We start from the raw sequence: 15,840 nt of genomic DNA on the forward strand, positions 1-15,840 counted from the left end.
CACTGGTTTCGTATTTAGTGTTATATGTCTGGGCATCCAGCACATGTTTAGAGTCTCCTGGCACTTGTGATAGCCGTGTGACCCCAGCTGGTGGCCTGTGTGTGTGCGTGTGTGTGTGTGTGTTTGCGTGTGTGTGTGTGTGTGTGGGGGGGGGTCCCTGTGGTGAAGATCAGACAGATGAGAGTTTAAGAGGTGCTTTAAGATCACATCAAAGACCAACAGGAAGAGGATCACCCCACTCTCTTTCTGTCTGTCCCACTTGCATGCTTTCATTCCCCCTTGCTCCCTCTCTCTTTTCGAGCTCCTCTCTCTTTCTGGCTCCTCTCTCTCTCTATCTCACTCTTTCTCTCACTCACACACACACACACACACACACGCGCGCGCACACACACACACTAACACACACACACACACACACACACACACACACACACACACACACACACACACACACACACACACACACACACACACACACACACACACACACACACACACACACATTTCTCTGTCTTCCTCTGACTCACCCTCTCTCACTTCATCTCTGGGTGTTTTTCTGCATCATTCCCCTGTGTCCTTGTGTGGTGGGAAGACACCAGTCTAGGGATTGTAATGCTGGAACAGCACAGCCAATCAGATGCCTTTATGAGACGAGTCACAAAACAGATTCTTTTTTTTTTTTTAAAACCACGCTCCTTTTGCATGGACCAGCCTAGGAGAGGAGAGAGGCGAGAGGAGAGAGCGTGTGGGCAACAGAACAGTGGATGTGTTGTGTGATGTTTATTACTGTGCTCACGCTGACCTGTGGACTGTTTCCCTTCCAGGCGGCTCAACACGCTGAACAAGTGTGCCTCCATGAAACTGGATGTTAGCCTTCCAAAGAAGAGAGTGAGTAACCTCACCACACACTACTGCATGTTTGATGCGTTTAATCTCATGTTTTGGGTTTTATTTTTATTTTCTTTCTTAATGTTATTTTCCTTATTTTATCGCCTAAACTCACCAAAATGATCAGATCCAGGACATTAGTCATAAAGGGGAAAACCTTAAAATGGTTTTGGATCTTCAAAATTAATTTGAAGGATTTTGTACCATCTTAGATTCAGTGTCCTTAGTATGATGTGTTTAGTAATTCATAATGCAGTGTACGTCCCTTGTAAGCACATATTACATTTTTCCAATCATAATTTTAAACCTAATCCTAACCTTAATCCTGAGTATGTCCTTTCTAAGAGCTATATTGCACATTTGTAGTACTAAGATGGCAGTACCTAAGGACACTTAAGGTAAACTGGGATCCATAGTTCTTATATTTGTACTTAAAATAATGTACTGTTGTATACACTATAGCAGTGTAAATATGAGACTTACGTTCTCACCTAAACAGGCCCTTTATTACTCCCCATAGGCCACTTCCAGCTTGAACTAGCTCTTTGATGCCATAGACTGCTGAAGAAGTGCAGAGCTCTCTTTTGTCTCGCCATCGCTCTCTGTGTTTTGAAAGTGCTATCGCCCGCCTAATCCCCTGTAACCTAGTTTAGTGGATATTTGAGAATTTGCCCATTGTTGTTTCTTTCTTCATCTCTGAAAGTAACACTCAGAGCCTGGGCATCCCTGCAGGAATGTGACCTGTTGTGACTGGAGTGTTGACTCAGAGCTTGTTTTCAAAGCACTCTGCCTCTTCACCTGTTCAGTTGAACTGTTACTCTTAATATTAATGTATTGACTAACATTAACACCATATAGGGGTAAACATCTTCAAAATAACTACAGCGACTAAGGTTATTTCATTTTTTGTCAGTGTTGATAGTTTTAAGGTTTAAAGTATTTGTACTGTGAAGTTGAATGCATTAGTTCGATATAAACAAACCATTACATAATCATTCAACGTATGATATTGCGTTATTATCAGTGAAGCCTATCTTTTGTCTATGTTATATATTTGCTAATGTTAATGTTAATCAACTAATGTATGTATGAAAACCCCTGGAGTATTTCATGTGAATATATCAAACCGTTTTGAAACTATTGCATTGCATTAAGTTGTCTAGGGATCACTGATGTCTGGAACAGGTCAGGTATGCATTATGTTCAATGGTTTGCTTGTGTGATTCTGTCAGAGTGAAGACTCGGATGAGGACGACGTGCTGGCAATCAGCAACCGATGGACGTTTGAGTGGAGCAGCCGTCGCTGGTCCCGCCTGCAGGACATCGACCAGTTCCTGTGCAGCGACCCGCAGCGGCGGAGCCTGTCCTACATGGGCGAGGACAGCGGCAGTGGCGGTGTGGGCTCGGGCCTGCGGCCCACGGTGAGCAGCGAGAGCGTCCTGACGGACCTGAGCGAGCCCGAGGTGTGCTCTCTGCACAGTGAGGACTCGGCCTCCCTGCTCATGCCCGACTCGTTCTCCCTGGCTCCGTCGCCGGGCGCGCACATGCAGTCGCAGCGCTTGTCGGGCGACTTCCCGCATTACCACTCCCTGCCGGCTAAGGTCGGCAGCGGCGGGGGCGGTCGTCACGGGCGCACGAAGGCCAAGGATTTCCTGCGGCGGATGGAGACGCTGCGCTCGTGGGGCAGCTCCCTGGGCCGGCCCGACCGCCGCTCGCTGGTCATCAGTGGGCCCGTGCTGCAGAGCGAGCCCGAGGCTCTCCGGACGCTGCGCTGTGTGCAGATCGGCAACGGAGAGTCCCTCCCCACCCCCCCGCTGTACAGCACGTTACCACGGCTCAGGCACAGCATGCAGGTTAATGGCTGTGAAGCTATGCTTACTCTTGGTGACGGGGGGTTAAGGCGATCGGAGAGCACCGCCGGCGGTGCGGATAGCGCCGCCATCTCCGAGGACAGTGTTGGAGAGCTGCAGTCTAAACAGAGGGACCTGCTCAGTAAGCGCGGGGGTATTTACCTCGAGGGTATGGATGTGCTTACAAGTGGACCTGAAACTGAACGAACTGACAACCTGAACAACACCAGCACTGACACCAACAACAGCACTAACACTGATGCCAACACTGACACTAAAACCAACACTAGCACGCCCACCACCTCCAACAGGCGTGTTGCGCAGATCCGCAGGAATCAGTTCCGCTCCTTCGATGACCTGGTGGTGCACGTGCCCAAAGACCATAAGCCGGGCACCTTCCCCAAAGCCTTGTCCATTGAGAGCCTGGCACCCGCCAGCTGCGAGAAAGCTAACTGGAGGGCTGGCGAAACACAGACGCGGGGAGGAGGGGGACGGTCTGGCACCAGCCGGACGGCCACCCGCTGCTGCCCCCACGGCAGCCGCATCAGTGTCTACGACAACGTGCCCGGCTCCCACCTGTACGCCAGCACCGGCGACCTGCTGGACTTGGAGAAGGAGGACCTCTTCCCCCACCTGGACGATATCCTGCAGCATGTCAACGGCCTGCAGCAGATCGTCGACCACTGGTCTAGAAACGTGCTGCCGCCCGACGGGGAGGGGGAGGGGGCAGGAGAGGGTCACCTGGAGGAGGAGGATGAGGAGGGGGAAGGGGAGGGCACTGTGATGAAAGGGGTGGGGTCTGCGAGCCAGATCACACTGGATTTTGAGGGACTGGCCGCGGCCAGCGATGGAGAGCGGGATGGAGTGTCGTTAAATGACACAGACTCCACCAGCACGCGAGAGAGAAGGGACTCGGGAGTAGGGGCTTCGCTAACAAGACCCAGGTAAGTAAGATCCAGGCAGCTAATTTGATAAGACATGGAGGGCTTTTGATAGTTTTTTTAAGGTACCTGAAATTAGAAATGATATACTTAACAGATGTTTTTTTGGTTTTGAAACTGTGCTGTAGGTCGTATATAAGAAGTATCATCCACAACTAGTTAATTATTTCTTAAATATATAATGTAGTACTATTGGCAATCCCATATAGTGACTTAAGCTTCTTTATTATATCAGTAATTACCTCTTTCCTTGTAGACTAAGGTGGCCCAGCTTCAGGATATCAAACCGCCTCAGCCAAGCAGGGGTCTCCCTGCAGATTAATAGCCAATCAGCAGGCCAGCTTAGCCTGTTACAGAAATTCTCCTTGCTACGCCTCACTGCCATCATGGAGAAATATTCAATGTCTAACAAACATGGATGGACCTGGTGAGTGGACTTGATGTGATGTATACAGTATATCATTACATCAGTCATTTTTTTTTTGTATTGTTGTCCAAGTGTGTTGAAGATCTGAGTGTAATTTATAGGCTAGTGCATTTACATGTATCAATACACATTCATGCTAGCATTTCATGTACATGTATCTCAGTTGCCAGTTTATTAGGTTCACCTAGCGGGAATGAATGCAGTCTAATACAACAGTCCTGCATTAAATCCACTTTTATAATTGTTATAATAAACAGTTTAAGAGAGGTGGCAATTCAACTGCATGACCATTCTGGAGGATGTAGTTTGTGGTACTGTTAAACTGTATTGAATTAAACAAGAAGGTGCTTCTGTTATTGAGCCTAGCCTCACTGATTAACATGAGTAGGTCAAAAATAATAGACGTGTTTTAGTACCAGATCATACAGTTCAATAGCATCACAAAGTGCAGCCTCCAGAAGGAACTCACAGTTAAATCAGCAGCTCTCTAAATTCGTTTAGACTAATACTTATTATTATCATCTTCATGAAACTAAGATTTGCTATTGGATTGGTGGACTGCCTTAGTTTTAGCTCAGTGTTCCTAATGAACTGGCAACTGAGTGTATATGCTCATATCAGTAAATGCATGTGTTTCAACTGAGTGTATATGCTCGTATCAGTAAATGCATGTGTTTCAACTGAGTGTATATGCTCGTATCAGTAAATGCATGTGTTTCAACTGAGTGTATATGCTCTTATCAGTAATTGTGTGTGTTTCAACGGAGTGTATATGCTTGTCTCAGTAAATGCATGTGTTTCAACTGAGTGTATATGCTCGTATCAGTAAGTGCATGTGTTTCAACTATTGTCAGACTTGGAAAGGCTCACAGTGGAAAAGTTTTGAAAGAGTTGTTTTGGTGGAGGCTGTGGTCACGGTCACCTCTTATCTCACGGCACATTGCACTCATGCCTTCCTCAGACACTGATGTACTTGATCCTGACCGGCTGATGAACCTCTCTGGGCCTATCATAATCAGACATCTCTCCCCCTTTCACAGTCTCTATTGCTGTGCTTTTACCCTTAAGCTGTGTGTGTGTGTGTGTGTGTATGAAAGAGAGAGTGTGTGAGAGAGAGAGAGAGAGAGAGAGAGAGAGAGAGAGAGAGAAGGAGAGAGAGAGAGAGAGAGAGAGAGAATGTGTGTGTGTGTGTGTGTATGTGTGTGCATGTTCATGCTTGTGCAGAACGCTTTGCTATCCCAAAAACAATTCAGGAATTACACTGCATTAAATGCCCTGTATTGTTATTCCTAGGCTTCTTCTTCTTCTTCTTCTTCTTCTTCTTCTTCTTCTTACCTTTTCTGCGATTAATTCAGCTCGAACCGCTTAACTTAGAAACTTCCAAACTTTGTCGCGAAGGTATATTCGGAAAAACGAATATACAGTACATTTTCCCATTGACTTACATTGGGCCATTATGACATTATAATAGGGTCTTTAAACTGGCTTGCACCTGTGATTCACTGCCACCTGCGCCTAGGTTCCAAGGCTCCTATTCTCTCTGTCCCTCTCCATTCAACTGTAGGGATATTAAGAGACACCTTCCATACTCTACTTTTTTTCTCTCCATCTTTCTCTTTATCTCTCTCAGTCTACTTTCTCTCACACTCCATCTCTCTGCATCACTCCACTTTTCTCTCCTTCTTTTAGTATTTTCCCTCTTCACTCTCTCTTTACTGTATTTATCCAGAGCCACTCTTGTTCACTCTTCTTTCCTTTCTTCTTTCTTTCTTGCACTCTTCTTTCCTTCTTCCACTCTTCTTTCCTTTCTTTTTTCCTTCTTCCACTCTTCTTTCTTTCTTTCACTCCTCTTTCCTTCTTTTACTGTTCTTTACTTTCTTCTTTTCAGTCTTTCACTCTGGTATTTCCTTCAGGAAATGCATTCTCTAGTTTAAGTAGTCATTTTAGTGAACATTCAATGTGTTTCGAGACAACACGTGAACTTTTATCCAGAAAAAAAACAATCCTCTGATGTGAACACAACTCACATGGTCTCTCTCTTCCACTCACATGCTCTCTCCATCTCCCTAGTGTTCTCCCTCTCTCTCTCTCTCATACACAAAAGTCACACAAACATAACCTACGTAATTGAGGTAATCCTTAAACATTCAATTGATAGACACAAACCCATGGCTTGCACCATCTCTCCACAGGTCTGTGCCAAAGTTTATGAAGCGGATGAAGGGCCCGGAGTATAAAGAGAAGGCGGTTTTCGGCGTGCCGCTGGTAGTGCAGGTGCAGCGCCATGGCCAGCCCCTGCCGCTCTGCATACAGCTGGCTCTGCGCTACCTCAGGAGCCAGTGCCTGGACCAGGTAGGTGCTCCAGAGTACCTCAGTCACAGTCACACACACACACACACACACACACACACACACACAAACACACACACACATATGCATGCATGTATACACACACGCATGGTAACATGATCTCAGACACACACACACACACACACACACACACACACACACACACACACACACACACACACACACACACACACACATACAAACACACACACACACACACACACACACACACACACACATACACACACACAAACACATACACACAGATGGAGACAGAGAAAGACACTAACACCTTCATAGTTGTAGTCACACACAGACTTGGTGAGAAATTCTCAGAACGCAGAATGTTTCCATTTTTGTTATAACGGCTCACATCAAGGCGTGTGTGTGTGTGTTTGCGGTGTTGCAGGTGGGCCTGTTCCGTAAATCAGGTGCGAAGTCTCGCATCCTCGCTCTGAGGCAGATGTGTGAGACATCTCCAGATGCGGTGGACTACGAGGACCAGTCAGCGTATGACGTGGCAGACATGGTGAAGCAGTTCTTCAGGGACCTGCCCGAGCCGCTGCTCACCAGCAAGATGGGCGAGACTTTCCTGCACATTTACCAGTGTAAGGGTTTATAGATCAGAGCTGTATTCATATATAGTGAAACCCTGAACCCCTGTGATGATCTGTTTTATTGGTCATTTAATAGTCTCATATCAAGGAGATTGTGAGTTTTGCTGAATTTAAGGTCAAACATTAGCTGCAGACTTTAGGATTGCTACTTAACATCTGCTGCACAACATGCAGTCATGTAGGTGACATTTAACCCATCACTAATGCAGTGTTTCAGTGAATTGAAATGTTATCTTCTCTCTCTATCCGCCTCTCTCTCTCTCCTAGATGTCCCTAAAGAACAGCGTTTGCAGGCGGTGCAGGCAGCCATCATGCTCATGGCGGATGAAAGTCGTGAGGTGCTGCAGACGCTCCTTTGCTTCCTCAGCGATGTCACTTCCTCTGTGGAGGAGAACCAGATGACCCCCATGAACCTGGCTGTGTGCTTGGCCCCCTCGCTCTTCCACCTCAACATCATGAAAAACGACAACCTGTCACCCAGGTATCCCTCAGCTCTGCTGCTTTCATGCTAATTCCACACGATACTGAAATATGTGGACTTTCTTGACCATTTTAGTGGTATACTTAGGATGACACTTACTGATTACTGCAGTGGCTTCCAAAACTTTTCGTGACAGGCCATGAATGGATCCAATCTGGCCGGAACAAATACGGCTTTATAGTTGGCTATGTATCATTTCATCTATGTGGTATTAATAATTAGACTAGACTATTCTCTCACATAACATATAAGCCAAATGGTAGACCATATAATAGGTACAAAGTACTTAGTATAAACTCATCACCAAATAGGTTAGTTACAGACTATTATGCTGTAAGAGCACTTCATTTGATCGATAGTAGGTTGTTTAGGGGTTCTTATTTCCGTTTAACGTATTTTCGCCCTCAACACCTACCCCCCTTGTGGGAGCCGTCCCACACTTTGGGAACCACTGTATTACTGAAAAATCTTGACTTTACACATATTGCATTATCAGTGGTGACTTAGTCACTTTGTTGGCCAAGTTTTCCAAAATGTTTCCCAGTGTGTTATAACCAAGTGTCCCAGCTGTCATTGTAAGGGTTACAAGCCCTTAACAGTTCTAACCTACACACACACATGCACACACACTCACCCAGTGTATCATCAAGTCACCTATTCATTTCTTTGCTCATGTTGTGAGTTGGTGTGTGAAGTCATTAGCTGGTGACAGCCTGGCGCTGTCATTAGCAGTGCTGACCAGGAGACGCTGTGAGGCGCCGCTCAAGGGCACAACAGACAGACAGACACAGAGCTTTTCATGAGTCCCACTCAAACCCAAACAAACTCCCCCGCTATTAAAACTCATTACTGGCCCCACTGAGAAGCCTGTAGAATCAAGATCAAACCCAGGCCTTCTGCTTGCCCCGAGGGGGCAGAGGGAGGAAGGGATTCAATGTGTGTGTGTGTGTGTGTGTGTGTGTGTGTGTGTGTGTGTGTGTGTGTGTGTGTGTGGGTGTGTTGGTGTGGGTGTGTTGGTGTGGGTGTGTGTGTGTGTGTGTGTGTGTGGGTGTGTGTGTGTGTGCGTGCGTGCGTGCGTTCGTGCGTGCGTGCGTGCGTGCGTGCGTGCGTGCGTGCGTGCGTGCGTGCCTGCGTGCGTGCGTTTGGTAATCACTGAGAGACAGAGAAAGAGAGAGAGGGAAAGAGACATCCTTCAGGCTACACTATCAGTCTGTAGAACTGACCTCTGCCATATTGTTTTTCCTGACTGCCTCCCCCCTCCCTGCAGGTCCATCCAAAAGAAGTACGCCACTGGACGGCCTGACCAGAAAGACCTCAATGAGAACCTGGCTGCCACTCAAGGCCTTTCCCACATGATCATGGAGTGCAACAGTCTCTTTGAGGTGCAGTCTATCGTTTCATGTATTTGATGATAAACTAGCTTATAAAATGGATTTAATCTTACTGCAGTTGGCTTCCTTTTTCTGCTATTCCAGTATATTTTAGAAACAAGTTCTATGAAGATCGAGCTCTATGCAGCCTTAAGGCAAAAGTCTTGCTTTCTTAACAAGAGTCGTCCAGTCTTAGAGGTCTGTGTAGTCCTAACAAAATAGACGTTATCACATTATGAGCTTGAAAAAGTGTTGTACCGTGTTGTAATACTTAAAAAGGAGAGATCTCACAGAGCTTTTTAACATACTCCTGCTCCTTCTGTCTCCAAGGTCTTTAAACTTTAAACATAATTTGTACAGCAGACATCAAGCCAAGGAAAATCTCTCCCTGTATATTTCTCTGGTATAAATTTAAGAGATTGTTAAAGGGCATTTCAGGCAGAACTCATGTGCTTTGTCTTGGGTTGCTTGCAGATCCCCCAGGAGATGGTGGCCCAGTCAAGGAACTCTTATGTGGAAGCTGAGCTTTTGGCGCCCCCCCTAGATGAGGTGTTTAAACAGCAGCAGCATCAGCAGCAGCAGCAGCAGCTGCAAGAGGAGGAAGAGGAGGACATGGAAGAAGAGGGATCGTATCATTCTCAGGTGGAAAGGCTGATCCAGAGCCTGCTGAAAGAGTCACGGGACAAGACCAAGGGCTGGGTGAGCCGGTCGAGCATGGACAATACGGAACTGGCTTTCAGGAAGGTTAGTCTGATCAATACAAAGACACACACACACACACACACACACACACACACACACACACACAGTCCCAGTACATATGAGCACAGACACACACAAACATACTGTTTCTCTATCCTTCTCACTCACACACAATCACACAGACACACACTCACTTAAACTGCCTACTATCTTTCTCAGGTAGGGGATGGGACCCCGTTGAGGAGATGGCGTGTGTCTGTAGAGGTGGAGGCCCCTCCATCAGTAGTACTGAACCGCATTCTACGAGAGCGCCACCTGTGGGACAGTGACCTGCTGCAGTGGAAGGTTCTGGAAACGCTGGACAAGCAGACAGAGGTGTACCAGTATGCTCTCAATAGTATGGCTCCTCACCCTAGCAGGGACTTTGTGGTTCTCCGGTGAGTTCAGTGGACACTAAAGTGCTCTCCTCTTCAACTTGTCACACTTGGACTTCAGTTCGTTGGGAGAAATTAAACCTGTTTACTACAAGACATTACTTTTTATGTGTGGTTATATATTCAGTGGCATTTTGAAAATCCACAATTGGTTTCAAGGCCATGTATTCTAACAACATTATCTACCTAGACAAGGCAAATAGTCAGCGAATAAGTGACGATAAGACCAAAAATTTCATTCAGAAATTAAAATATGAATGATACTTTCTTTCAGTAGCAGTCCCCACCTTACAATTCGGAGGTTTTTCTAACTTCAAGCGTTCAGGATCTCTGTAGAGGTCATTCTTACAGTGTTGCACACAACTGTTTTTGTCTCCAGCAAGCATCTGCAGATCGTTTAGCTGGGTGCAATTGGGTTTAGACATTAGGCTGGCCATGAATGATGCTTGCTTCTTGAAATCTAATTCAAAGCTGCATCTTGGCAAGCTGTGTGAGCACGAGTGTCAGTAGTGAGGTTTCCTCAGCTGACCTCACCTCTAGCCAGTTCATTCTGTCTGACCAATCCTGTGCGTTGACCGAATGTTGACGCTTTATCTCCCACAGCTTGTGTCTGGATTTGAATGAATCGGTTTATAAACAGGAAAACAATACCAAAATATGGACATATATGTAGCTATATTGTTAGATAAATGCACGCCTTGAAAGTTTCAGTTTCAATTCAATGCTTGTGGGAACATCACCCTAATTCTGAATCACCTCACTTCAAATTCTCTTTCCTCCCTGTCCTCTTCATTTCTTTAACACGTTGATTTCTCTCTGTTTCAGCTCATGGAGGACAGATATGCAAAAGGGTGTGTGTACACTTGTGGCCATCTCTGTAGATCACGAAGAGAGTCCACCCATGGGAGGAGTCCGAGGAGTGGTTCTGGAGTCACAGTACCTGCTGGAACCGTGTGGGTCGGGGAAGTCCAGACTTACCCATATGTGCAGGATTGACCTCAAGTAAGGCTTAGTTTGTGTGTGCATGAGTGTGTGTGTGTGTGTGTGTGTGTGTGTGTGTGTGTGTGTGTGTGTGTGTGTGTGTGTGTGTGTGTGTGTGTGTGTGTGTGTGTGTGTGTGTGTGTGTGTGTTTCCTATTATCTCTCTGAGAGAGAGAGAGGGGGGAAGAGAGGGAAGGGGCGAGAAAACATGTCTAGCACAAGCATGGTACTGTTTCTGTAGCCTGGCCATTACCAGCCTGTGACTCCATTTCATTCCGTCTTTCAGTCTGGGCCAACCCAATGCATTTTGGTTTCCGAGATCGGCGGGTGCTTATCTTGAGGTTTAAAATCATTGGAGTTCCCTTAACCAATCAGCAACGTTTAGTAAGCATTCGGTAGATTAAACTCTTCCCAAAGCCAGTTGGGAGAAGAGCTACGACGTCCTTTCCAATCATAAAACTTACAAGAAAATACTCTTGTTCTCCTTTTAATTTTCTGATGTTCTCGAGAGTTGAGACAACTTTTCCGATAGCTTTTCGTGTCTTTTCCTCCAAGGCGAGTTTTGCGTCACAGCTCTGAACTGTTCGCTGATTGGTCCAGCAAAATTTTTAGTTCTGGAGACGATTGTCAATGGGGTTGGGCCAGACTGAGTATGAGCTTGAAATCAATTCAGGCGGAAATACGTAGGCTGGTGTCACCAGGCTACTGTTTCTGCCTGGTTGAATGTCAATGTGTAAGAGAATGTGTACAATATAAAATGATGACTGTGTTTCTGTGTGTGTGTGTGTGTGTGTGTTCTGTTACTTCAGAGGACTGTCTCCCGAATGGTATAACAAAGCCTTTGGACACCTCTGCTCCGCTGAAGCAGCCCGCATACGCGACTCCTTCCAGAGTGAGGACTCTGACGGGCCCGAAACCAAGATATGAAACTTGAAGCCACTACCGGCATGTGCCAAACCGAGGACTGCGGGAGGACTGTGTCCAGGGCACTGGCTTGGACAGGAACTTTAAAATAGGAGCGTGAATGTCGTCATGGAATGGAAGACGACAAAACAAGCACTGGTTTGACTTGACAAAGGTCTAACTGCCAGACTTCCTGCAGTTTTGATGAATCTGCAGACACCATTTAGTCCTCATCTGCGTTATATGTGGCACAGCCACCTAGTGGTATGTGCGGGTCTTGCAGCAGTTGTTAAAAAGCATGGTTTCACATTAAATATGTGTAAATCATAACTGCAGTGAGATCAATAGTGGAATGAATACAAAAAATGTACGAAAACCACAATCATGCAAAATCATTTAGGAACTCATCAGGCAATTACATAGACCTACTTAAGACTGAATGATATTCTGGCATTGGGATAAACCAAAATTATTATGGCTCTTAATAGCATGAAAGAACGTATCGCCATGTTCATTTGTGACTCAGTTTAAACTAACGATGTGTGTTGTACTTTTGTATGAACCGACAGTTCTAGTGCTGTGATTTTGCCTAATGCTGAGCATTTGAAGTTTTTGACTGCTTAATGCACATTTCTGTGGCTTGGGAAAGTAATGACCAATAGCTTTAATGAGTTTAATATAACATTAGTCTTTTTATGACATCTGTATTGCTTCTGTTGTCGGTTGCGATTATAGCAATATTTTGTGTCAGATGCAATATCAATAATGCAGCAGCTGCAGACATTTTCAAGAAAGTGTTTTTGTTTCTTTTATTTGTATTTTTATGAAAATACTGTCTTGAATGTGATGTGTTGATATTGACAATAGAGCTCACATAAATCTATTCAGCTCAGTATAAATATGCTAACAGTAACTTCTATGGGAAGAAGGCTTTGAAGTGAGAACAAGTGAATTGTATCCATGAGGAACTTATGGAACAGTACAATTACCATAATATGTCTATATGTCAATACATTACCACTGCCAAGAAAGAAATATGTTGCAGGTAATTGTTATTATTATTATTATAAATGTTGTTGCACCACTGTTGTGTCTCTACAATGTCTAGGACATTTATCCATTTCACTGCTTCTGGGAAGCATTTACATTTATTCATTTCTTCCAATATATTGATATATAGAGAGATAAATATGAGACTGCAAGTCTGTATCTATATGTGCGTGTGTTTCTGTGTCTTGATACCTGTTGTCATTTTTGTATATATGTTGTAAATATGCCATGCTTACTGACAGATTCAACTGCTTCATGCCCAGAATGGCTGCGCGTTGATGTTGATACATTTTTTGAATGGTGTTGTATGTGTAAATCTCTAATACCAAACTATAGGCTGGTCGCCATGGTACCAGAGTGTTGTCTAGTCCAGGTGTGTGACAGGGAGCCTGCGACCTACAGGTAAGGTGCCAAGGGCTCCAAACGTGTGTGATGAGCGGAACAACAGGGTGTCTGACCAGAACCAGTTTCTACTGAGGGGGAGGACGAAAAACCCTCTAACTTGATTAAACTGTGTCAACTGTTATTCTTCTTCTTCTTCTTCTGGTTTGTGTGCTTTCTCTTTCGGCCCCACGCTGCTTACCTTCCAACACTAGATGTCAGTAAGGAAACACAGGAATTGTTGGGAGAGTTTCAGAGTTTGGAGGTTGTCTGTGCCATCTGGCATTGTGCTTTTGTGAACAGAACAAAAGGATCAATGAGCGTCCAGGGAATTGAAATGCTCTTGAAAAAAAAAGAAAAATACAATACCTTGTCCAATACTTCAGAGCGAGCGCATACCTAATGCGTCCCCCCAGAACAACTGATCAATATTCATTTGTGACGGTGTGTCTAAATCAGAAGAGTCTTGTGCTGCAGAGGACACTCTCTTCTGTCAGTTCATCTTTATGTTGACTTAATGAGCTGACAGCTGGCCCGTGTCCTCTACTTGGGACTCTGCCTGATGTCTGTCCACAGTAAATCGGCCACAGCCGACCGTGCAATACATTTACCCCATCCCACGCCCCCCCCCCCTTCTGGGATTTCTCTAGGTGTCTTGTATGTGCTATTCTCTTGGCTTGAATGACTTTCAGTTTGGATCATCTGTGGTGCTTTTTGACTTATGTTTTGAGCCCATTAGAATAAAGGCTTTATTAAAAATGAACCACACGAGTGCCTTTGCTCTTCACTTCTATTTGACAACATAGGTAGGACCGCTTTTGCCAAAGAGCGGCAGTGGATCGACTTCTGCTAAGCACCATAACAGCGCACCATGCTCTGTCTAGCTTAGTCTGGATATTGTGTATACAGTATTGATGCTTTGCCTGGCCTTGGTGCTGCTTTCTGGGGATTGAACCAATTCTTAGTAGGAAACAGGATGAGGGGCATGTATTGGGGGAGGTGTGTATGTGTGTGTGTGTGTGTGTTAATGCATGCCTTCAAATCTGGTTATACTGATTTGCCACAGTAACATCTCCTTGAGCTTTGTTTCATCCTAACCCACATTTTTTCGTAGCTGTAAAATGGAGTTACACTGCCCTCTGTCAGAAACCTAGTGTATTGCATTGTGCAATATTGTTTGACCATCACATTTTGATATTTGCAAGGGGAAATAATGAGGACATTTGTCTGTCCGGTTACTACTGTAAAAAATACCATGATTCATTTTAATATCCAATCATGTACAAGTACAACTACTACAAAACATGCAGCTAAAAAATACATGGAAAATACAATTACATTTCTTGTGAAAACAGTCTGCACAAAGAACATAATGGATACTATAACTAGCTCCAGAATTCAAGGTCAGACCATTTATTTTATTTTCCTACACATATATTGGAGTCTTTAAGAATTGGAAGGAAGGCAATAGATGGGTAGATAAGAAAACAGGAAGGCTGATAGGTGTTGATGCATTGGTTTCGAGCATATAATGTGATGCTGCTGAGGTTCAAGAATACTGTGCCTTTATGAGTCTTTGTGCGAGTAACATAATATATGATGCTGATGGCCTAACATTCAGTCAGGCATTCATCCATTATTTTCATCCATTTATCATAGTCTAATATATATACAGTACTGTGCAAAAGTTTTAGGCAGGTGTGAAAAAATGCTATGAACTAAGAATGCTTTGAAAAATGTAAACAATAAATGTTTATTTTGTATCCATTTACATGGTAAGACTGAGCACAGCAACAAGACACAACGTAATTATACTGCATCAGCAGGGTCTCTCCCAGACAAAGATTTCAAAGCAGTGAGGGGTTTCAAAATGTGCAGTTCAAGCTCTTTTGAAGAAGATGTTGAGGATCGTAGACGCAGTGGTCAGCCAAGGAAACTTAATGCAGCTGATGAAAAACACATCAAGCTTATTTACCTTCGAAATCGGAAGATTTCAAGCAGTGGCATCAGCTCAGAACTGGCAGAAACCAGTGGTACCCAGGTACAGACATTTACTGTCCGGGGAAGTCTGGCCAGAAGTGGTCTTCATGGAAGAGTTGCAGCCAAAAAGCTCTACCCCGACAAGGAAACAAGGCCAAGTGACTGAACTAAGCACGAAAACATAGAAACTGGGGTGCAGAAACATGGCAGAAGGTGCTCTGGACTGATGAGTCAAAATTAGAAATATTTGGCTGTAGAAGAAGGCAGTTTGTTCGCCGAAGGGCTGGAGAGAGGTACAATAATGAGAGTCTGCAGGCAACAGTGAAGCATGGTAGAGGTTCCTTTCCAGTTTGGGGCTGCATTTCTGCAAGTGGAGTTGGAGATTTGGTCAGGATGAATGGTGTCTTCAATGCTGAGAAATACAGGCAGATACTAATCCATCATGCAATACCATCAGGGAGGCGTATGATTGGCACCAAATGTATTC

The 15,840-nt window shown here is 44.8% G+C and overlaps 1 protein-coding gene across 1 annotated transcript in view; it reads left to right on the plus strand.

Annotated features, from left to right (window-relative positions):
- Positions 1–14,126, plus strand: part of stard13a (StAR related lipid transfer domain containing 13a) — a 23,608-nt gene extending 9,482 nt beyond the window's left edge. The window contains exons 4-14 of the mRNA XM_080851647.1: positions 825–888; positions 2,121–3,682; positions 3,936–4,106; positions 6,299–6,458; positions 6,865–7,063; positions 7,340–7,553; positions 8,821–8,935; positions 9,398–9,667; positions 9,845–10,062; positions 10,885–11,061; positions 11,849–14,126. Coding sequence (XP_080707773.1) covers positions 825–888; positions 2,121–3,682; positions 3,936–4,106; positions 6,299–6,458; positions 6,865–7,063; positions 7,340–7,553; positions 8,821–8,935; positions 9,398–9,667; positions 9,845–10,062; positions 10,885–11,061; positions 11,849–11,966 — 3,268 coding nt within the window. The 3' untranslated portion in view covers positions 11,967–14,126. The remainder of the gene's footprint in view (positions 1–824; positions 889–2,120; positions 3,683–3,935; positions 4,107–6,298; positions 6,459–6,864; positions 7,064–7,339; positions 7,554–8,820; positions 8,936–9,397; positions 9,668–9,844; positions 10,063–10,884; positions 11,062–11,848) is intronic.
- Positions 14,127–15,840: the final 1,714 nt, after the last annotated feature.

This window comes from Sprattus sprattus (genome assembly GCF_963457725.1).
Source record: "Sprattus sprattus genome assembly, chromosome: 1".
NCBI lineage: Eukaryota > Metazoa > Chordata > Actinopteri > Clupeiformes > Clupeidae > Sprattus > Sprattus sprattus.